This window comes from Sorex fumeus, unplaced genomic scaffold (assembly GCF_029834395.1).
Source record: "Sorex fumeus unplaced genomic scaffold, SorFum_2.1 ptg000045l, whole genome shotgun sequence".
Taxonomy (NCBI): Eukaryota; Metazoa; Chordata; class Mammalia; order Eulipotyphla; family Soricidae; genus Sorex; species Sorex fumeus.
Window position 1 is genome coordinate 18,578,610 of NW_026606102.1, and position 21,489 is coordinate 18,600,098.

The window sequence follows — 21,489 nt, forward strand, 5'->3', positions numbered from 1 at the left end:
CCTGGTGGGCTCTGGGGACCATAGGGGATGCCAAGGATTGAACTCTGTCAGCCTTGTGTAAGGCAAAATGCCCTACAAACTACTATTGCTCAAGCCCCTTAAAATTTTGCACCATTGTTAACTTCTTGTCATACAATTCAGAGACCATTTAAGTTAATTTACATGCACGGCACATATTTGTAGAACCATGTTGTAAGTAAGTCATTACGTGAGCATCTTCTTACTGATGCACAGCAGACTCTTCTTCCAACTCTTGCCAGCAAAACCCCACCCACAACCATGACTCTTCATTGGTTATAAAGTAAATTTTGTGCATTTATTTGAAAAATAAATTAGCCAGTGTAACTTTAATTATGTTATAAAAAGATCAAATATGTACGAATGAGTTCTCAAAAGTTTTTTCTTTTCTTTATTTATGCTTTCACCACTCTCCTATTTCTGTTCAATGCATTCCAGTTGTACCTGGAGCTTTTCCTTCCCCCCAACTCATCAGCATTCCAGCACCTCCTGAAGAAGGTGTTGCCTCCATTGTGAAGCCCTAATCAATCTGATGCTAAAAGTGGGTTAATGATGTCTTTTACTACTAAATGACTGTACAATTTTTTCTTTTAGATCAGTTAGCACTTGATTACTATATGATGTGTTCAGATATTCAGTACTATTAGCCACAATTTTTATGTCTTCATTGGAGTTAAGCCTTTTATCTGTGAATAATAATAATTTTATTTCTCTTTTCCTACTATTTTTTGCTTAAGGTATGTTTTGTCTGGTAAAACTATCTTCCTTTACGTTTTTACATACATTGATTTTACATATATACTTTTGAGGAATGGGGATACTGCAAAATAGTTTCTAGCGGACCTGCGGCCACTTCCAGTGATAGTCAGGATGGTTCAGTGCAAGGCCCTGGGCATGCAGGGCTGCTCTGGTCCAGTGGTGTGTGGGCCACTAGGACCACAGCTGGAGGCACTAGAGGATCGAGCCAGGGCCCCACACATGCAAAGTATATGCCCCTGATTCCTGTGCAGTCTCTCTGGCCCTAATATTAATTTAAATTGTGCTTCTGTGGTTTAGAGTTCTTGCCCTTGCCAAACCTCCTATAATTAGTTGCACAAAAATGACTTATGTGAGTGGTTCTGGGAAAAAATGGGAAAACAGCTGAGTTCTCACTAAGGGTCAGTGGGTCAGTGGGGAACAATGGGGAGCGCAAAGCGTTGTGAGGGGGCAGAGCACGAGGTCAGAGACCAGCGGACTCAGCTTTGGAGGCAGTTACAAAAGGGATAATTCACAGAATCAGCTATTCAATGCCCCCAGTACTCAACATTTACTTGAAGTCAATTATGATTTGTTGTTCAGTGAAAAACGATGACAAAAGCAACACTGAAGAGAGCTCCAGTTAGATGAACAAAGGGGCTTTTCTACTTTTGTCTTAGGCAGTGGGAAGGTCTGTGATTATTTGTTTTGGGGGAGGCCGGGATTGGGGGGAACACATGTGGCTATGCTCAAAGATCACTTCTAGAAGAGTTCAGGGGACCATGTGTGGTACAAGAGATGGAGTCAGAGTTGGTGATATGCAAGACAAGCAGCTTAACTCCTGAACTATCTTTCTTGCCCTGCAGACTTCGTGTTTAGGGGGCTGCTTCCCACCAGCTGGCCCCCTACCCCTTACTACCTGCCAACCACAACTCGGAGCCCTTGAGAAGGTCTGGAGTCCACCTTCTCTTTCTGGGTACAGAGTCACTTGGGACATAATCCTCAGTCTTACTCCCTGGAAATTCACCTATTTGGGGAGAAAAAGCTTAGAATAAAGTCACAGAAGCAGCTCCAGAGAATGGGGGCTAGGAGTAGATCTCGACTGCGAGAAGCACCTTGTGAAGCTCCCTAGAAGAGGATCCCCCCAAGCCAGCTCTCTGCTTTCCAGGCCAGGTTGGTGCCTTGTAAGCCAAGCAAGAGGGAGACAGGGCCGGCTGCTGCGGTTCTGGGGCTGTCCGTGCGGCTGCTCTACCTGCTAGCCCCGGCTCAGGCAACCCCTCTCTGGTTTTCATGTCTCTCCCTCTTGTCCCTGAGTTTTTGGAGACTGGGAAGATTTCACACATGTTTACATGGGCGAGGATGAAGAGGCAGGATTTGAGTAGCACCAATGACATTTTCTCACCCAGAGTACCTATTTCCCAAATGATACTGTCACCAGGGTTACATTCTATGTACTCTGATAGGCACCCCAGTGGAAGTGGAAGACCCTCCTGGTGGGTCCCTGCTGAATGGGACTGGGACTTGGAGATGGAGCCGAAGGGAAGTGTAGTAGCAGGCTAAGAGCAAAGACGCACTTTCACTTTAATTTGCATTTTTGTGCTGCTTCTTGAAACCACAGCTAATATTTTCTGACCTCAACACACACATAACTTGGACATACCCACAAGGGAAGAGCTGGGGAATTGTAGGTCAGGGAACAGCCTGAGTCAGGAGCGTCAGTGTGAGTCCCGCTGCATAGAGCAGCCGCTGTCCTCTCCCTCTGCCATGGCATTCCTGTTTGACCAGTGTGTGGACTTCTCAGGGGTCTCCAACAGTCTTACCTCTGTGAGTTGGGAGAGCCAGCAAGGAGCAAGTCTGTCTCTGCGGCCCTGGAGGCCAGAGCTGTACCGAACCTGTGGGCGGGCTCCCAGGTTGGGGTGTCATGCGAAGTAGCCCCAGGGGAAGATATTGATGGCCAGTAGGAGGACAGCTTGCAGATTGCAGACTCTTCTCCAGAATGGCGATTCCTCAATACTCGTCAGCTTCTGCTGCAGCGCTGCCTTCTCTGCCAGGCTCAGCACCTGCTCAGCACCTGAGAATCCACAGAGCCAGCCCCAGAGTCGCTGGGTCCAGGACCTGTGCAGGGCTGGAGACAGATGGGTAGAAAGAAGAACCCAGGCTCAGCGGAGAAAAGGCAGTGAGAGGAAAGCAGCAGGGGGAAACATAAGGGGCCCAGAAAGGAACGAAATGCGGGATAGGAGGGGATGCAGGACTCTGACCTTTTTGGCAACCATGACCTTTTTGTCATGCTGAGTGAAGACAGTCTTCATGAGCCTTGACCCTGCATCCCACCCTGGCATTGTCCTCTAAAGGTGCATCTCTGGGGGGCTCAGAAACACAATGCTGCTCATCTCAATTCTGAGCACTGCCCCACTCACTTTACAGAGGGAGCGAAGATGGACCAGGGTGCCCTACAGGGAAGGCCCAGAGCTCGTGCATACACCTTGTTCTTAGGCCTTCCTCCCTCATCTGACTGAGGCCATGTGCTAATCTCTCATTCTGCCACTCCCAGCTATGGGTCATACCTGCCTCGGTCAATGTCATGTAACTCTTCTCTAGAGAAGAGAGATTTGACAAAGCATTAAAGTTATTAGTGGTGGGCCAGAGAAATAGTACAGTGAGTATGTGCTTGCCTTGGATGTTGCTGGCCAGGATTTGATCTCTGGTACTTCATATGGTTCCCTTAATGTGACTAGGAGTGATCCGTAAACCCAGAGCTGGGGGACAGCCATAAGTATAGCCTCTGCCCCCACCCCCACCCCCTGCCCAGGGTTGTGTTGAGCACAAGCTTATTAGTGGGTTAAGGTGGCTATTCTGGGGCTCCGTGGTAGATAGTATGGACAAGTAATATGAAATATAAACAAAAATTGATGTTTTGACTCACCCCACCCCTTAAACAGAGTAAAGTAAGTAAAGTAAAGGCCCTCCCGTTGATCGTCGATTTGCTCGAGCGGGCCCAGTAACGTCTCCATTGGAGACTTTGTTGTTACTGTGTCTGGCATATCGAATACTCTCGGTAGCTTGCCGGGCTCTCCGAGAGGGGCAGAGGAATCGAACTCGGGTCGGCCATGTTGGCCGCTTGTAAGGCAAACGCCCTACCCGCTGTGCTATTGCTCCAGCCCAACATATTAACATAAAATGAATGTTAAAAATCCTTCTAACTGGGAGTGGAAACGCTTTGCTGTTTAAATGGTTGGTATGTTCCATGTCACTATGGAGTGTCAAATATGGAGATGAGATGGGAGACTTTTGGTCACAGGCCCCAGAGCTGTACCAAAACCAACACCAGTAATTCAGCTTTTTAAGCGTTGCACTTGCTTGGATCATTCAACAAGCTAGTGAGCAGTTTTTTGGGGTAGGGTGTCCAGAGCCAAGCAGGCAGTACTCAGGGGTTACTCCCAGGTTTTGGAGGTCACACCCAGTGGTGCCTGGGGAAAGTGTGTGGTTTCATGAATAGAACCTGGATCTTTTGAATACAAAGCATGTGATTTGCCCAAGCTGGAGAAGCCATATTGTCCTGACAAGCCAATGGTACTCTGATTAATTGCTTAATCTGAATCCACCCATGTTTTGAGTAATAGAATATGGCCGTATACACTTTAGGGGAGGTATCTATTTTACTTTATTTACATTTATTCAACTTTCTATATTGAGAGCTTCAAATTGTGTGGCCACTTTGCATTTCAACCTGGAAGCAACCGAGATGGCCTATGAGAGAGGGACTTCTTCCACAGACCCTACTCCCTCGGCAGGAAAGAGTTTGGGCCTCTCCTTGCCTCTGCCCACCCTTCCTCCTGTAGTTGAGGCAGGATTTCCCTCACTGAGCTTCTGGTCCCAGTTGATCCATTAAACTAGACTTCTGGCAACAGGAATCCTGCAGGAAGCAGGCTTTATTCTGCTTCTAGAGGGACAAGCCCTGTCCCCAGCATGTACAGTCAACCAGGGAGGGCTGCGTGCCAGCCACCTTGTCACTAGGCTTTATCTTGGGCCCCACCCTGGCTTGGGACAAGCTGGGCCTTCCCTCTTCCCCTTTGGGATCTCCTGCCCAGTTCTATCCTCTATCAGCAGCTGCCTCACTTACAGAAAGCTTGTGCTTTCTCAGATTGCTGTTTCTGTATCCCCAGGTGTTTTGATCTGGTCCTTGATACACTAGGGAGAGAAGCAATTATGAGACTTCTAACATAGGGTGAATGGACCACAACATGTGAAGCAGAGACAAGACTTACTACAAAACAATGTGATGAATTGGGGCCACAGATGAGGCTATGGAAGGAACTTGGTACTTTGGTAGTGCTTTCTGAAGTGGGCCCATGTAGTTTTAATGTTGGAAATTTGTGCTGTTGCAAAACCCGCCATGGATGGTGCCTTGTATTCAAGCATTGGCTTTCAATTGTTGCCAGTGGAGCGAGAAACACTATGTCTGGGACCCTGGGGTCTGGGAGCATATGATGTTAATCCAAGACAAGTCTCTCTTTTCTTTCTCTCTTTCTCTCTCTCTCTCTCTCTCTCTCTCTCTCTCTCTCTCTCTCTCTGTCTCTCCCAGAACTCAGGACCTCAAAAGAAGGATTTCTCAGGCCCTAAGCATGTGAGGTCCTGCTGCCAGCCAGGCTGGCCCAGCAGACATGCTTTCACAATCTTGACTGGGTTCTTGTGGGAATTCCAAGCAATTGTGTGCCACCAGAGACAGAGGTTGCAGGGAAGATGCAGGAGGTCCTGGATCCAGTTCTGGCATGCGGTCCAGTGTCAGGGAGCAACTGCCAGAAAGTCACTCTTTCTAGCTCCAACTGCATTCCTTCTCAACTCCACCCAGCATTAATTCTCCCTCTCACTAAGACATAACAGTAAATGTAGGACTTAAATGCCATTGAATTTCTACTCATAAGGGTGAGTTAAATTGATTTTGAACTTGAACTTTCAAACCTCTTTTAATTGTTTTGTTTATGTTTTGGGATAACAATTGTTGATGCTCGAGCCTTATTTCTGTCTCTGTGCTCAGGGATCACTCCTGGTGATCCTCAGAAAACATATATGGTGCTAGGGCTGACCCCATGCACCCAAGTGACTTAAGGTGGACTATCTCAAAAACCCCAGATTTTAATTGTTTGAATTAAAATTTTCCATGAGAAGTTTATTAGTTTGGGAAATTTTTATGTCTTCATAAAATATCATGAATATCAACATTATTTGATGTATTTAGTCACACCAGAGGAAGGTTAAAGCTACAGTTTGTCTATAATGAATTTTCAATTTTAGACACAGTGGATCTTGAGGTGACTGAATGTGTCTGTAATGTTTCCAACCAGCACTGGAGCCCAGGGCAGTGCTGGTAGGAAGCCTGGAAGAATAGTGGGCACTGCCAGTCCTGGCTGCTGGCCCAAGTATGGCTAAGCTCCTGTGTGGCTGAGGCAGAACTAAGCCTTAGGAAAGCCTCTGAACATCATTTGATTTTCTGCCCATACCTAGTCCATGAGACCATAGTGTGTGTGTGTGTGTGTGTGTGTGTGTGTGTGTGTGTGTGTGTACATATGTGCATGGTGAAGAGGCTTCATGCTAGTGGATCTCGGAAGACCCAGGGGGTCAGGCTTGGCTTAGAACCCTGATACCCAATGCAGGTGACACCTGGATAGTCTCTGCCTCGTGCAAGTCCTGGGGTTCAGGATGAATGCACTCACCTCCCCATGGAGATGCCTGTCCTCCCACACTCTCCTAGGCTGGTGTCTTGGTCCCGGATCTTACCTGTTTGTCTTCCTTCTCAATAGGTTAATCGGCTTGTGGGAAGGGAGGAAGGAAGATATCTAGGTGATACGTCCTTCAGAGACCTCACTTCAGTAACCTCATGGGAGTTTGTGGGACCCCACAGCAGGCTGTCTACTGCTACCACAGCTCTCTGATAATCCCCCAGCCTACCTTGGGGTTGCTCAGGGTCCTGATTGGAGCTCTTGGCTGTTCTGCCCCCTGCAGGGAGCTCCCCAGGTTGCACTTCCGAGGCCTGTGGGCTATGCTCTGGAGTCTCCATTCCCCCCTCAGAGCAGGGCCAGTTCCGGGTCCACCATGTTAAGCGAGCAAGCTGGAGGGAAAGAAAATCATGTCCTGTCCTGTCTACTTCGTTGCCTTTGGGGAGAAATGTTGCTCTAGGGCAAGAGGACCCTGCATTCCCAGAGGAGTGTGGGCACACACAGCACAGGTAGGGGTTTGTGGTGGAGCCCCAGCACTCCTAGGCCCTGGGCCCTTCTCCACACCAGGCCTGTGCTGGGCACACACAGGCCCCATGTTCCATGGATTCACTGCTAGGATGATGCCACAAAACTTACAGGCCCTGGAGAGTGGCTGCGAACTTCAAACCTGGGAAGATGCTGTCAGTTCTGGGAGTGAGAGATCTCCCAGAAGGCGTCTGCCTGGGGCATGCCACAGGAAGCACCTAAGAAAATGGGGGAAATGGGTGAGGAAAGGATCAGGGATCTACAGGGAGTAGGTCAGGCTGAGGCAGAAAAGCAGCTCTTGGGACCCTCAGGAGCCTGCCTTGGACCATCAGGTGGTAAAGGGTAGAGAAAGGGTGGGAGCAGGCATGGGTTTGGGAAATGACAAAATGAGGAGTGTAAGGGGGTGTCATCCACACACATCATGTTGGGGAGCTTAAAGCGTCCATAGGGCTATAAGCGGAGATTTATAGTTGAGGGGAATGAGTAGGTGTCCCTCGATAGCCCCATGACTTCCTCTCACCTCCCCTTAAATGGTTTGACAGAGAACAACACGGTAGGTTCTTGGTTCCTATACATGGAGGAACTGTAATGCCTGAGCTCTGACCCTCGTTCCTTCCACCCTCTTTCCCTTCCAGGGAGCTCCTTTTTAGGGGTCAAACCAGATCCCCACCCTGCCTCCCCACTTGATACAGATAGTGCAGGGCCTTCTTCTTGGATACCCCCCCACCATGCACCTTACTCTGTGGGGTGCGTGATGGTTCTGGGGAGACCATGCTGCTTTTTCATTATGTAAATTCTGTGTTACCAGAGCCTGTCGGCTGGTCTGGGAAATCAGGGTGTTAAGGGTTTGGGGGGTTTGTTTTTGGGAGAGAGACTTTGGCTGGAGATGGAGAATTGAGGAGTCACCTGTACTCAAGGGCTGGAGAGTTCACTCTGAGAGCCGAAGCACAGGTTTTGCATACATAAGGCTACAAGTTTGATCTCTGGCACCACCTGGTCTCTGAGCTCTGCTGGGTCAGATCACTGAACCTCAGATCTACACAGTTTTGTCATCTATCACCAGAATCAACATCCCCGGTCCCCTGATCACAGCTTGGGAACTACCCCTATTTCTCAACAGATAGGCTAGTAGGACTGTACAGAGAGCGTGGAGTAGAACCACATGAAAACAGAGCACAGGGCCCCACAAGCCCAGAAGAAAGGCCTCAAGAACCAAGCCCACTGGTGCCTGAGCTTCTCTCTCAACCACTGTGCCATGAGCAAATACATTTCTGTAATTCAGCCCCCCCCCCAGTCTGTGGGCCTTTGTCACGGAGCCCCCTTGCCATCTCTCTGGCCAGGCCTTGGCAACTCAAACCAAGGACCCCAGACTCTAAAGGATAGGCCTGGGCCTGGGGCTGGAGCTAGATCCATGCATCTGGACACCATTATCCTCCCAGGTTGGGCCCAGAGGGACCCTGCAGTGGCGCTGCCTGGCTCCCTAGGAGCGACTGTCTCCTCTGGGTTTTCCCCCCTCTTCACTCTCTTTGCTTTCGCTGGGTGCAGGCACCATGTGCTGGGTTCTGCCTCAGTTCTAGGGGCCCGAGCATCCTGCGACCTCCACAGTCTGTCACGCAGAGTTCTTTGCAGAGTCCCTTTCCAGCCAAATGAGTCACTGAAGACTCCGGTATTTGTACCAATCTGGATGGCCAGAGGAGCCCCTCGCTCACTGAGAGAACTCAGAGCTGGAAGGGGCAGGGGACCCTGCAGTAGGGTGGGACTGAGTTCCCATGTGACACTTACCTTTTCCTCGGGGATTGGGGGCGTGCAGAAGCTGACAGCCATTATGACGGCAGCCATTAGCCCACAGAGGAGCAACTCGAAGTAGAGGTAGTGGATGTCCCTGAGCAGCACTGGCCGCCCATCAGCCTCTCCGCAGGCGGGAACCTGGTATGCAAACTCCAGGATGAGGCGCACCAGCCCCACGGCCAGACCGAAGATGAGGCCCCAGAAGGCACCCTGTGGAGAGAGGGGACACATGCAGGGCTGGGTACCAGGTGTGAGACTCCCTCCAACCCCTCTCCCCGCCAGAAGTGGCTGTTCTTCCCAGGGTCAGAGCCTGCGGCTGTGCCCTCTGCAGCTGCAATGCAGGATGCAGTGATGAGGTTCACTGCAAGACAGCATGGACTAGGCTGGGATCTGGACCCCATTCCAGAAAGAAGGAGCAGAGACTCAGTTTATGGACTTGGAGTATCCTCACAGGGAACAGAGAAATGTGGAGATGTTGAGACCCTGAGCATGCCCGTGGCACTTCCGCTAGAACAGAAGGAGCTTGTGTAGGAAGCAGGGGACTCTGGTCCCCCCTCCCGGTCTTCTGTGAAGTCAGAAATCACAGCACTCATTTACTGTCTGTTGCTTCTCTTTTGCTTCTCTTCCCCATCCCTGACCTTCCACTATCTTTCTTTGTCTTTGGAACAAAAAAATAGCTCTTCCGCCCCAGCACTTCTTCAGAGCATCATTTGACTCTAGTCTCTTCCTTCCAGTCTATAAGGGGTAGATGACTTGAGTTTTTGAAAATGAGCTGCTGGTGGGGGTGGTAGTAGTAGGGGGAACTAGAGAGATGAGAGAGAGAGAGAGAGAGAGAGAGAGAGAGAGAGAGAGAGAGAGAGGAGAGAGAAGGTGAAACAAAAGCTAGAGCTCAGGCTTTGCAGCTGGAGCCCAGTTATGATTGCCAGGACTGCATCGTCCCCAAAGCACCAAGCCAGGAGAAACCCCCAAGCAACTGCTGGGTGGGGCTCAAAAACCAAATTTTCTTTTAAAACATGAGGGGAAATAGACTGCCCTTGATGTTAAAATTTCTGACATAAGTAGGAATATCTGGCATTTAGTTCTGCTGAGTATCCTGTTCTGGGTGGGGAACTGATTCCCCACCCTCTGCCCAGTTTATCTCCCCCAGGATTGGTTGTAGTGATTTCTCCGCTGTGCCCATAACATTTTCATGGCTCCTGTGGAGCCTGCACTGAAGTGTTTGTCCCTTACCTCCCCAACCAAGAACCAGCAATGTGGACTTGTCTTTTCTTGGCTTTCTGGGAAGCACCAGGTTGCTACTCCTGTCCCCTGGGTCTTCTCAGGCTGGCGTCAGATTTCGGTGCTGTACCTGGTAGCTCATAAGGGTCCATTGAACACTGCCAGGAGTGATTCTGGAGTGCAGTGTGAGGAGTAAGCCCTGAGTAGGTGACCTCAATGTTCACCCTTGGTTTCACTTTCATCACTGCTGCCCACTTAGAGTGTGAGAGATGGACAGACCCCAGGAAATTCTCATTGCCACCTATGTTTTCACATCCTGTTCCTCCTGCTGAGAAAGCTCATCTCATACTCACTGATGCTTTGGACTCAGCTCAGATATTCTTTTGTCCAGGAAAGCTGCCCTGATTTTCTCCCAGCTGCCTCAGGGAAAAGTGCTCCTGGTCCTTACTCAGTGCAGCTGTTACCCTAATTGCTAATAGATGTCACCCTGATTGATATTGAATCATCTCTCCTCCCCAACCCCCACTAATTTATGGGTGGCTAATTACAGTGAAGCATGTAAACCCTGGCATGCAGACCATGGAATTCAAACAGCATGCTCATAGCCACTCTGGTGGGAATCAGCAATGAGGGCATAAAACATAGGAATCTAGTCCAGGTGCTACAGATGGGGACCTGAGTTGGTGGCAGATTTTCCCAAGGTCACAGAAATCGGTCATGGGCTTGCCCCTCTGGTGTGTGGAGGATGCAGGGGCAAGGAGGAGGCAGCGGTGAGGCTCTACTCACAGGCTCCGTGACTCTCTTGCAGAATATGGCCAGCAGGAAGAGGGCAGTGATGGGTGGGGCCAAGTAGCTGGTGATTGACTGGATGTAGTCAAAGAGCTGGCCGCTGTTGGAGCTCTGGATGATGGGGATCCAAAGGATGCTGATGACCATGAGGAAGACCACAAACACTCTGCCAAGAGAGCACAGGGCACTGTGAGGGGCCAGGGGAAAGGAACCAGGAAGAGACGAAAGGTGGGAATGCATGGTTGCTGAGTGAGAGAATGCTAGTGGCTAGGACCTCAAAGGCTAAGGGTCCAGAAATGCAGACTCTTAAAGTTTCAATATTAGAACTACTAGATCCTAAATAGATACTAGAATCTAATTAGAATTTCAGAAACTTGGTTTTTGACTTTTTGCCTTTCAGGTCATGTAGCCTGAACAGACCTGCTGTCAGGGAAAATTCCGTTCCTCTTCCCACACCACCCTCCTCAGGATATGGCCTCTGGTCTGAGCTTGGCCTGCGCAGGAAGTCACTTATCCAGTTGAACTCCAACCTCTAGGAACTTCTCCCTTATATGTTGTTCCAGCTTCAACCCTTTCTCCTTTCTCCTGAATTTCCACAGAGCAGGGCAAAGTTCCTGACAGTCCTTAACTGATCCTGTATCAGGGACAAATACTCAGATCCCCAGATCCACACTGAATCTCTCTCTCTCTCTCTCTCTCTCTCTCTCTCTCTCTCTCTCTCTCTCTCTCTCCTCTCTCTCTCTCTTTCTCTCTTTCTCTGTGTGTGTGTCGCTCCTTTTCTTCATTGTCAGATGTCATGCACAATTGAAAAAAATTTTTCCTGGGTGTGTTAGGTGCAATAATACTGATGACCAGGTGATAGTACCCAAACACCACTAATTAATGAAATCAGGGGCAGTAAAATTTGCCAGTTAAGTGTATAAATAGTTAAAAGGAAGTTTCCATCAAGTATCTCTGCACAACCTGTTCTCTTCTGTGCTCTGTCCTATTTTATCTCTCAGCCCCCACTGGAGCTGCAGTTACCCAATGGAGCTTCTCTGCCACTCATTCCTTCCCTTTTCAGTCAGTCCCTGCCCTAAGGCCGGCACTGATGAGCAGGCAGCAGGAATCCAGTTAGCAGCCCCAGGAAGAATGCACCCACATTGGTGGAAGGCAGAGTGAGTGCAGGGGCAGAGGAAAGGAGGCTAAACATGCTGGTCCAGAAGCCTGAAAAATAGAGTTGGAATTATGAAGCGAAGATTCCGGAAAGGGACCTTAACCCAAACTCCAAAATGCACAGCCTCTGTAGAAAAAGCCAAATCACTGACCACGACTGGAGAGATACCTACAGCGGGTAGGGTTCATCCCTTGCGTGTGGTCAACCTGGGTTTGATGCCTGATAGCCCTGAGCACTGCAAGGATTGATTATTGAGTGCAGAGCTAGGAGTAAGCCCTGACTACCGCCAGGTGTGGCTCCCCCAAAATAAAACAAAAATTACAGACCAAGCTGTAATTAAAACAAAACAAAACAAAAGAAATAGATGTTTTTCCTGGAGGTGCTGGAGTTGGGTGTGGGGTGCAGTGGTATGTGGCATTGGAAATCAAATTCAGATCCTGTACACACTAGTCGGGTGTTCTGTCACACCAGGTATCTCCCAGAATCATCAAGTAATACTTAGAAAAGCATAAAACAAGCCCAGGATATAAAGTTCAAATCCTTTAGCTCCGTGTTCAAGGCTCTGCATCTTTTGCAAACAATTCTTCTTGCTGGAAAGAGTTTCAGTGAGGCAGATCTCACCAATAGATCCACGTTTCTCTGCCTATCTCAAACTACGTGCATCCTCAGGAAGGACCATAACAGGTGTCCCTGGTCCTGGCGCCAAGGTCACATGTATGATGGGTGTTCAGGGTGTGCTGGAGAAAATAAGGAGCCTTCCAGCTCTCCTGGTCTGTGGGCTCCTAGAGGGGCGTGACCCAAGTGGTTCCAATGGGCTTTTCCTGGCATGGCCAGGCCCACTTGGACTTCCCGCCTTTCTTTTTTTAAAGCCTCCCTTTCTCCAGGCCCCTCACAGTCAGTTTTAATAAAAGAAAGTCAGCTCCTCAGTTTCTCTGCAGGTTCACCTGGCCAGGAAGGGAGGCATTTCCCGCCTGGGGAGCAGTGGACCTGAGCAGTAGGGACTCAGCAGAGGAGGGGCTTAGCTGTGTACTGCTGACCTTGGTCCCTGGGGCTCTACTGGCCTGCAGGGACCCAGGGCAGGGGCCACTATCTTCAAAGGTTGGAGGAAGGATGGACCCGCGCACCTGCCCACCACCATGAGCTCCCGCTCTGTCGCCTTCTTGAGGAAGCGCTGCCACACGTCGATGATGAACAAGGTGCTGCTGCTATTGAAGATGGACGTGAGCGAGCTCATGAGGGCAGCCACGATGACGGCGATCATCAGGCCCCGCAGACCTGGGGAGAAAGGAGGTGCTGCGGGGGCCGCTCCCAGGGGCCACGGGAGGGCGTGGCGTGGAGAGAGAAGCCCACCGGGCAGGGCCTTGCGGCAAGGCGGTCTGTCGGGCACTCTGCAGCCTTGACACCTCGGTCTGAGTGTCGAAGCTTGGAGTCCCCCGGTTCGTGGGACCCTGGAGGGGAGGGGAAGCGGTTTTCAAGAACGAATGATGTCTGTCCACCTTTGGATACCTACATTCCCGACATTCGGGAGAACTTGATTCACAAAAGCTCACTCAGGTCAGAAAGAAATGTCAGAGATGATCTGCGAGTGGACAAAGGAAGTAAGACGCCTAGAGACGCTGTGGAAAATGAATTTGCCTCTAAAATAAGCCCGTGTTGCTATCTGCACCATGCATGGACCTCTAGGGCATTGTGTTATAGGACATAAGGTAGACAAAGTTGTGTGTGTGTGTGTGTGTGTGTGTCCCTATTAGCACATTTACCTTTGAAATCTAAACCAAAAGCACAGAAACCGGGTTCATAGGTAGAGTCTAGAGGGAAGACTTATGGCCACCTGCTTTGGGGGTGCAGTACTGGCATGGGGGAATGGGTAAAGGGAGTTAGTTTCCACAAACTTCCAGTTGAAAAATAAAAAGATCCTGCATACATGATGTATAGCCCAGGACTTTGTACATGGCTCAGCTCCCCCAGAGTGCTACTTCCCATGACTGACCCTCCTCTTATAAGCTCAAGATGCCTCCCTTTCCTTTTGAGAAGTCCTGACCCTCCCCTGGCTGGGTCAAGAACTTCTGAGGGCTCCCCCAGTCACTCATCCCATGCTCCATCATTGAGCCCCCTGTTGGGGAGCCCTGGGCTGCATAGAGCTGAGTGCAGGGGTGGGGTGGGAGCTGTTGTGGTTCCCTGAACGTCCAGGACAGAGCAGGGCACAGAGTGGCTCTAGCAGACACTTGTGCTGAGTGTGTGTGTGCATGTGTGTGTGTGTTTGTGTGTGTGTGCCTTCATTCTTAGGTGTGTGTGTGTGTGTGTGTGTGTGTGTGTGTGTGTGTGTGGTGGGAAACTGAAAACTTCTAGTCCCCCTGTGAATCTGTGTTCAAACCCTGCAGGCAGTGAGGACGTGGAGTGGGCATGAAGGTCAACCCAAAGGCAAGGGGGTCTCACCCACGGGCATGAGCGCCATGACCAACTTGGGGTAAGCGATGTTGGAGCACCCCACACGGGCCCCGCAGGTTCTCTGGCAGATGTCCGGGTGCACGCAGCCCACCTCATCTGCAGGAAGAGCAACAGCAGGACAGGGTGAGTGGGTGCTCAGCCCTGCTTCCCACAGAGACAGGTCACTCTGACAGAGGTAGCATCCAGGGGATCTGTGAGTCCCAGTACAAGAGTTAGCTTCTGAGTTATTTCTTGTCTTTATGAGCCTCGAAGCCTGCCAGAAAGGTTTGATCGAAGGCAACTACCGGGAAGCACTGAGGAGTTAGAACTATACTTCTCACCTTTTCCTTCCTTCCTTCCTTCCTTCCTTCCTTCCTTCCTTCCTTCCTTCCTTCTTTCTTTCCTTCCTTTGGTGTCCCCTTCTCACGGGCTGCCTCCTACCCTTTGCAATGACCTCCATGGATGTGGTTTCCACCTGTAGCCCCTTTGGAAATTCTGGGGGCCTCAGTTGTACTGAAACCATTTCACACAATATTTTTAATGGAAAATGTACTAGCCCGAGCCCTACATCAATGGGAGTGAGCAAAGAACTTACCAGGGTACAGGGCACGGCTGATCATGCCAGGCATGACAATGAAGAACATGGGCAGCATCTTCAGGTAGCCCGCCAGCACAGAGCCCCCTTTGGCGTGGGACAGATTCTTGGCTGAGAGAGACCTCTGCACAATGACCTGCAAAGGTGGCAGAGAGGTGGTGCTCGGGCAGTTCAGACCATCCCTCTTCTGGGCACTCTCATTCCTGCTATGCCCAGCTAGTCCTGTGAGGGCATCACCTGGTCTGTGCACCAGTACCACGTGGCCAGCACTGAGAGCCCAAAAATGAGGCCTGGCCAAGGGACGTCCCTGCTCACAGGATCCCGGAATAGGTGGAAGGCGTCGGGCTGAGGGAGATGGCAGGTCGTGTTGGGGACGGTGATGTTGGGGATGGCCTGACTGTATCGTTGCTTTAAGCCTGGGTACCAGCCTACCTCCTGGAAACCTGCGGGTGAGAGAGCACAGAGAATATGGGTGCCGCACACCCCAAGGGCCCGTCATATGCACCCCAACACACACACACACAATCACACACACACAGGGAGACAGAGACAGAAAGAGACAGAGACAGAGAGAGCAAGAGAGAGAGAGTGAGAGAGAGATTTAGAGAATGAGAGAATGAGAGAGAGGGTAAGAGAGAGAGAGAGAGAGAGAGAGAGAGAGAGAGAGAGAAAGAGAGAGGTCCCAGAACGTGGAACTATTATGTGATTGAGAGGATATAGCCTCAGCTTTGGGACCCTTAACATGGAGTAGACAGACTACTGTTTCTTGGAAGCCCAAAGAGGTGCGTGTGTGTGTGTGTGTTTTGTGTGTGTGTGTGTGTGTATGTGTGTGTGTAAAGCATTGAGGGGTGTGTGCATGTGGAGGAGGCATGCAGAGGAGAACCTGGAAGGGTTTGTGCATGTCCCAGAAGGGGTGCATGTGTATATATGTGTATGTGTGAGAGGGGTGGGGATCAGGGACATGGCTCCATGTTCTGGAAAGTTCTATCAAACCAAAGAGGTGACAACCAAAGACAGACTGGAGAGGAACATAGGGGTGTGGGAAGGTGTCCCCAGGCCTCCTTATCCAGAAACATGAGGACCAGGGCTCCCCCCACCATGATCACTGTCTGTAGAGTGTCTGTGTAGATCACAGCTGTGAGGCCCCCTGTGATGAGGAGAGGGCTCGTCAATTGGCAGCACGGGGGCGTCTCTGGTCTGCCCTGACCACAAGGATACACCAGACTGGACGATGGGGCCTCTTAGGCCCTGAGCTTCAGCCACTGTCTGTCTCCTGTGCCAACTCTGTGCCATGGCATAGACATGTGCGGGGGATGAGGGTGGGCAGAGTGGGATTTTTTCCATTACTGTGGCCTCCAGTCCCTCTTCTGGGCATTTCACATTGCGGCTTCCTGGCTGGCAATGCCCCAATTGTGCCCCTGGCTGGGATTTAGCAGCACCAGGTCACTCCCCCTCCCTTCCTGTTCCTGTACGTGGGCACAAGCCCTGGCTACTCCCTCAGAGGTCCAGGCACTGGAGGGGCCTGTGACTTTTGTCAGGGCAGATGCAGTGACCACAGCCCAGGACAGTGCTCTGGCATGTCCCAGTGCCCTGGTGTGCCCATCTCATGCCTCTCTTCCCTCTCACTAATTCCATCACATTTCCCCTGTTCTCACAGACCAACCTTTCATTCTTGCCTCCTAGTTTTTCCTGCCTCAGTGTCTCTCTGGGCATTGTCCTTCCTGCTCTCCCTAGCCTCTCGGTCAGCTTTCTCTATGGACATCTATTTCCCCCAGCCCCTCTTCTGGTCCCCCACGGTGTCTGCCCCCCAACTCTGCTCCCCATGTGGCCTGTTCCCCTACCTGCGATGGTGTAGACGGCCGTCACCACCAGCAGAACCACAGTGGACAGATAGAGGTTCCAGCCCAAGGCCATCTGGATGAAGACAGCTCCCGAGAAGATATCTGTCTGTGGAGAGCCAGGCCAGGAGTCCCAGTGACCCGAAGGCCTCTGGATGGCCACTGAGCCAGCGGGGCCATGCACGGTCAGCCCTCATCCTGCATGGAGAGAACTGGGTGCCCTGCTGAGGAGCATGGGTTCAATTGTGGGGACCCCCAGAGCCATTCACCCCTGCAGATGCCAGCATTCGTCTATTCGTCCATAGATCTCAAGAGTCACTCTTTCAGACCTTCAGAGTCAACCATCCTGCCAGCCCCTGGAGTTTTGCATGGATTATGGGGCTGAGAGCCTGGCCTGGTAGCACAGAGCCACTGATGGCCTTGAAGACAATGGGGAGAGAGTAAAGTGGCAGGTGGAGAAAGCTGGACTAGAAGAGAGGCCTCTGGGAGGAGAGTAGGGTCCCAGAGGGCTCCAGACGGCCCCACAGCAGCACACCTCAGCTGCTGCAGTGTCTTGCAGCGGGGTTGATGGGGCTAAAGCTACAGGGAAGAAGCCCAGTCTTGAGAGAATCTTAGGGCTCAGTGTCTGAGAAGAGGGGGACACTCAATTACTGGCACTGTTTCTGGGCACTGGTGGGATAGGAGGCTGTGGACTCACCCTCTTTGTTTCTTTAGAATACAACTTGTGACCTCCTCTGCCACTTGTCAGAGAACACTTCATGGGGGACCCTGTGAACAGCAGGAGGCTTGATGGTAGGGGACCCAAACCTCCTCCCTGTCCCAGAGAGTGCCCTCTGTAGAGATGCAGATCCTTGGTCCAGTCAGCGTTTAGGACAATGGAGAAAAAAGGACTTTGGAACGGTGACATTCTCCATCACTCATGCATGGGACTGATAGAAAATCAAATGAATGAATGAATGAATGAATGAACTCTAGACTATAGGTTCTTTGCATGGAGACACTGTCATTCACCTCACCATCACTTATCATTCTGTTCTGATGGCCCCACTGTGGAGGAGCAGCAGGCATCAAAGGTGAGAATGTGGGTTCATCCTCCTTTTCTCCTTCTTTCCCTCTTTCCTCCCTTCCAAGAGACAGCCACGCCAGCGTGGGAACTCACAGAGATCTTGGTGAAGATGTAGAGGATGAGAGAGAGGACAGACATGTACACCTGGATCCTTTGGCCCCCAAACCTCTTCTTTAGGTACTGCGGCATTGTGACCACTCCCGCTGCGATGTACACAGGGACAAACACCCAGCCGAGGGCCAGAAGCATCCAGGTTGCCTGGTGAGTGGGGAGAAGAAAGATGAGCCCTTGGGGTCACTGCTCTGTGCTGAGGGAGAGCCTGGGCAGGGAGCGGCACACCCTGAACTCCTCCTAGGCCCTGCTGAGTCCCTCTGCTCCAAGGTCTTGATCTTCCCATCTGTGAAGTGGCTCCTCCACACACCCTGCAGCCTCCCCAGCACCCTAACCCTCCAGTGCTGAAACCATGGAGGGGTGTGGTAGAGAGGGCCCAGACCCCCACCCCTTCCCTGAGAGTCCTTACGTTCCACTCGAAGCCTCCCACGGCAAGACCTCCGGCAGCACTGGTCCCAGCCAGGCCCATGAACAAGCCACTGCCCACATCACTGGACATCAGAGATGCTCCGATCTGCAAGGCACAGTGGGGTCAATGGTCAGGTCACTTTGAATCTGTATCCATCAGGAGTCGTGACCATGAACTTCAGATGCCCGGAAGGAGGCAGAGAGAGCAGGAACTGGATTCTGAAAAGGTGCCATCAGAGGCAGGGAGGGACAATGAAGAAGGGACAAACTTGACAGCAGCTGTGTGCTGGACACTGTGAGAGGCATTTCACATGCTCTTGCATATGCCCATGGGTGATGGAGGGAAAATCTTGGTGATGGACCAGGAAGGAATCAGTGAAGCAAAGTCTCTGGTGATGTGAGTGAAGGCAAAGTGGGGGAGCATGAATAAGTCATGCCTGCAGGAGGAAGCTCTGCAGGCACCATCTGCCCAAGGGCCTCCAGAGAGAAGGGAGCTGGGCTCAGCAGAGGTCCTCAAAGAGGGAGTGGGGGAGGCCCTGGACCCTCTGACTCCCACAGGCCCAGAGCAAGGCAGCAGCAAGAGGACTGAAGAACTAAGAAATTCCCAGCGAAGCCAATTTTTAAATTACTCCTGGCGGTGCTCAGGGGACCATATAGGATACTGGGAATGAACCTAGATTGGCCGCGTGCAAGGCAAACGCCCTACTATAGCTCCAGCCCCTAAGTTAATTTTTCTTCAGGAGCCCAGGCCACACCTTCCAGGCATGCATACATCACAAGGGCTCTAGGCAGGGCCTGACTGGCTCCCTCCCTCCGCCTCAGCTCAGGAGGAGGGAGTTGGTTTTGAGATCCAAGTGGGGAAGAGATGAGAGAGATTGGGGGTCACAAATGTCTCAAGATGGGCTTCTTGAGGTTGTTGGGGATTTTGTGTGGATGATTTCACATCCTCTGTTGCTCTTCAGAGCTAGGAGTCTGGGCCACCTCCTGAGAAACCATAAAGCTCCCTTTCCACTCAGTACTCCAGAGCCCAAGGCTCCCTTTCCCCATGTTATGTCTGGCCAGCTTGACATATCAAGTGGAGCATCTCAACTTCTTCAAGTTCAGTGTCCCTCAGTGCCTGCATATGGACATGCCCAGTGGACACTTGACCGAGTTGTGCATGAAGAAGAGCTCTAAGGAGATGGGGTGCATCTGGCCTTTGAGGTGCATCCAGAGCCAGGAAACCTACAACGGGCCTTGTCTCTGCAAGAGGAGTTTAGACAGACAGTGGGGGCAGAGGGGGAACGTGGACTCACCAGCCACCAGCTCATGGACCTTCCAGCAAGGAAGTAGCCATCGATGGTCCCTTGGCTTGCACGAAAGGAAGACTGGAAAGGAAATAACAAGGGATGGGGGTTTCCAGACTCTGGCTCCCACACAGACCCCCAGTTCTTGGACATGGCACAGGTCGCAGCTGGCCAGTAATTCCGGGGTAGTGGGTTAGTCTGACTAACAAGCCCACCACCCCAGCCCCAGCCTCCGGGAAAGAGCTGTGGCTGTGAGGAGAAGCTACTATCATATGCTCAGTCCCTTCATCCTTCCTGGCTCTCCAAGCCTCCCGAGAGCGAGAGTGTACCCCACAACCTTTCTATAGTGGAAGAGAGGGCTGGGGCAGTGAGGAAGCAGGAGCTAGAGGCCCTGATTAAAGGAAGAGGCCTTTGATGGGCTCTTCAGACAGAGGTGACCACGAGAGAGCTAGGCCAGGCAGGTGGAAGCTTTGAGGCCCAGAGGGTGCAGCTGGTGGGGGAGGGGGGCAGCAGTGTGAGCTGGAGTTGGTGCCTGTGCACTACTCCTGATCATGTCCTCGGGGAGGCCAGTTGAGCAATGGGAATCAGGTTGCAGGTGAGGAACCTGGCTGGAAGGTGAGCAGAAGCTTGTCCTGTCTCCAGGGAGCTGAAATCTGAGTGCCCAGCATCCACAACCTCCTCAGATCAGCGCTGGAAGGCAGAACTGTTCACCTCTCTTTACAGATGAGGAAACTGAGGCCAAGATGCTTTCCAGGTTTGCTCCAGCCCGATAATCTCCTGGTGGCCCTTGAGTCAGCAGCCGGCCCAGCCCACAGCAGAGTCTAAAGTGCTGGTGGGCAGTGGAACGCAGCTGTGATAAGAGCTGGCGCCACACCAGGTGCCTGGGTGAGTCATGTTGTGGCTCTATCAGGACCACTGCGGTGCTGTCCCTGACTCTTCAGGCTGGCTAAGACACGGGGTGCGCGGAGAGGCCACGCAGCTCTAATGCCAGGGTTGGGGTCTGAGCTTAGGCTTCCTTGAACTCACCATGAGCCCTGTTCTATGGTTCACGGCACCAGCTCCCAGAACAACAGAGGAGGCAGAACCGTGGGTCCACCTGGCTCCTCCCTGCCATCCTGGAGCCCCAGCAACTCTGGGAAGCTCTGCCCCTCGGCTGGGAGATTAGAGTGAGGAGGGCTGGTTGAGCTTCCCTGGACTTGGGTATCTTGGCTGGGGAGAGCGGCAGAAATGAGGTGTCAGGCACCCCTGCCTATGTCTGCCTTGCTGTGTGACCTCGTGTGAGCCACAGTCCTCTCTGGGCATCAGCTGTGAAAGGAGAGCTAGAGGGGAAGTGCCCAAAGCCCCTGTCACCCCTGCCCGGGTCCTGGCACACCACCCCATCTTCATGACCTACTTTCATGCCAGTCTCAATCGTGGCCAGACTCACCCAGACCCCCACGATGATGACAAAGACAAAGTAGATGACCAGAACCACAAAATCATAGGTATGCAGGCTGACTCCAGAGGCCAGCACTGAGGGTGGCTGTTCCATGGTCCCCATGCCATCTCCTGAGGTGCCCAGCCCCATTGCCGACGGCTCTACACTCATCTGCCGGAGCCTGTCAAGCCAGCTGGACTTTGAGGCCCGCTGGCTCTGAGCTTCTCCTTTAATGATTAAACAGCCCAAGTGCCAGGAGCTACTGAGATCTGAGACCCACAGCCCCATGGAGATTGACACTTCTTTCCCACACTCGCTCCCTTCTACACACATGCTCCCTGTCACACTGCAAGCACACATGCCACAATGTCTGCACACACTTACACATATACATCGGC

General features: G+C 51.7%; 1 protein-coding gene across 1 annotated transcript; it reads right to left on the reverse strand.

Annotated features, from left to right (window-relative positions):
• Window positions 1–2,672: 2,672 nt before the first annotated feature.
• Window positions 2,673–21,262, reverse strand: LOC130031087 (sodium/glucose cotransporter 4-like). Its single transcript, XM_056122336.1, has 14 exons — window positions 21,101–21,262; window positions 19,684–19,755; window positions 18,390–18,494; window positions 17,963–18,127; window positions 16,807–16,912; window positions 16,034–16,112; window positions 15,203–15,410; window positions 14,966–15,101; window positions 14,380–14,487; window positions 13,068–13,218; window positions 10,785–10,953; window positions 8,775–8,990; window positions 6,700–6,859; window positions 2,673–2,878 (listed from the first exon to the last, which is right to left on the reverse strand). Exons 1-14 carry the CDS (start codon window positions 21,260–21,262, stop codon window positions 2,673–2,675), a joined length of 2,043 nt encoding a protein of 680 aa, XP_055978311.1.
• Between the last annotated feature and the right edge of the window lie 227 nt (window positions 21,263–21,489).

Coding starts and splice junctions, on each gene's coding strand:
- LOC130031087 (XM_056122336.1), bottom strand. CDS start 21,262: ATGAGTGTAGAGCCGTCGGCAATGGGGCTGGGCACCTCAGGAGATGGC. Junction 13,219..14,379: donor CATGGCGCTCATGCCCGTGG/GTGAGACCCCCT, acceptor CTTTCTCCCCAG/GTCTGCGGGGCCTGATGATC. Junction 8,991..10,784: donor GCAAGAGAGTCACGGAGCCT/GTGAGTAGAGCC, acceptor CTCTCTCCACAG/GGTGCCTTCTGGGGCCTCAT.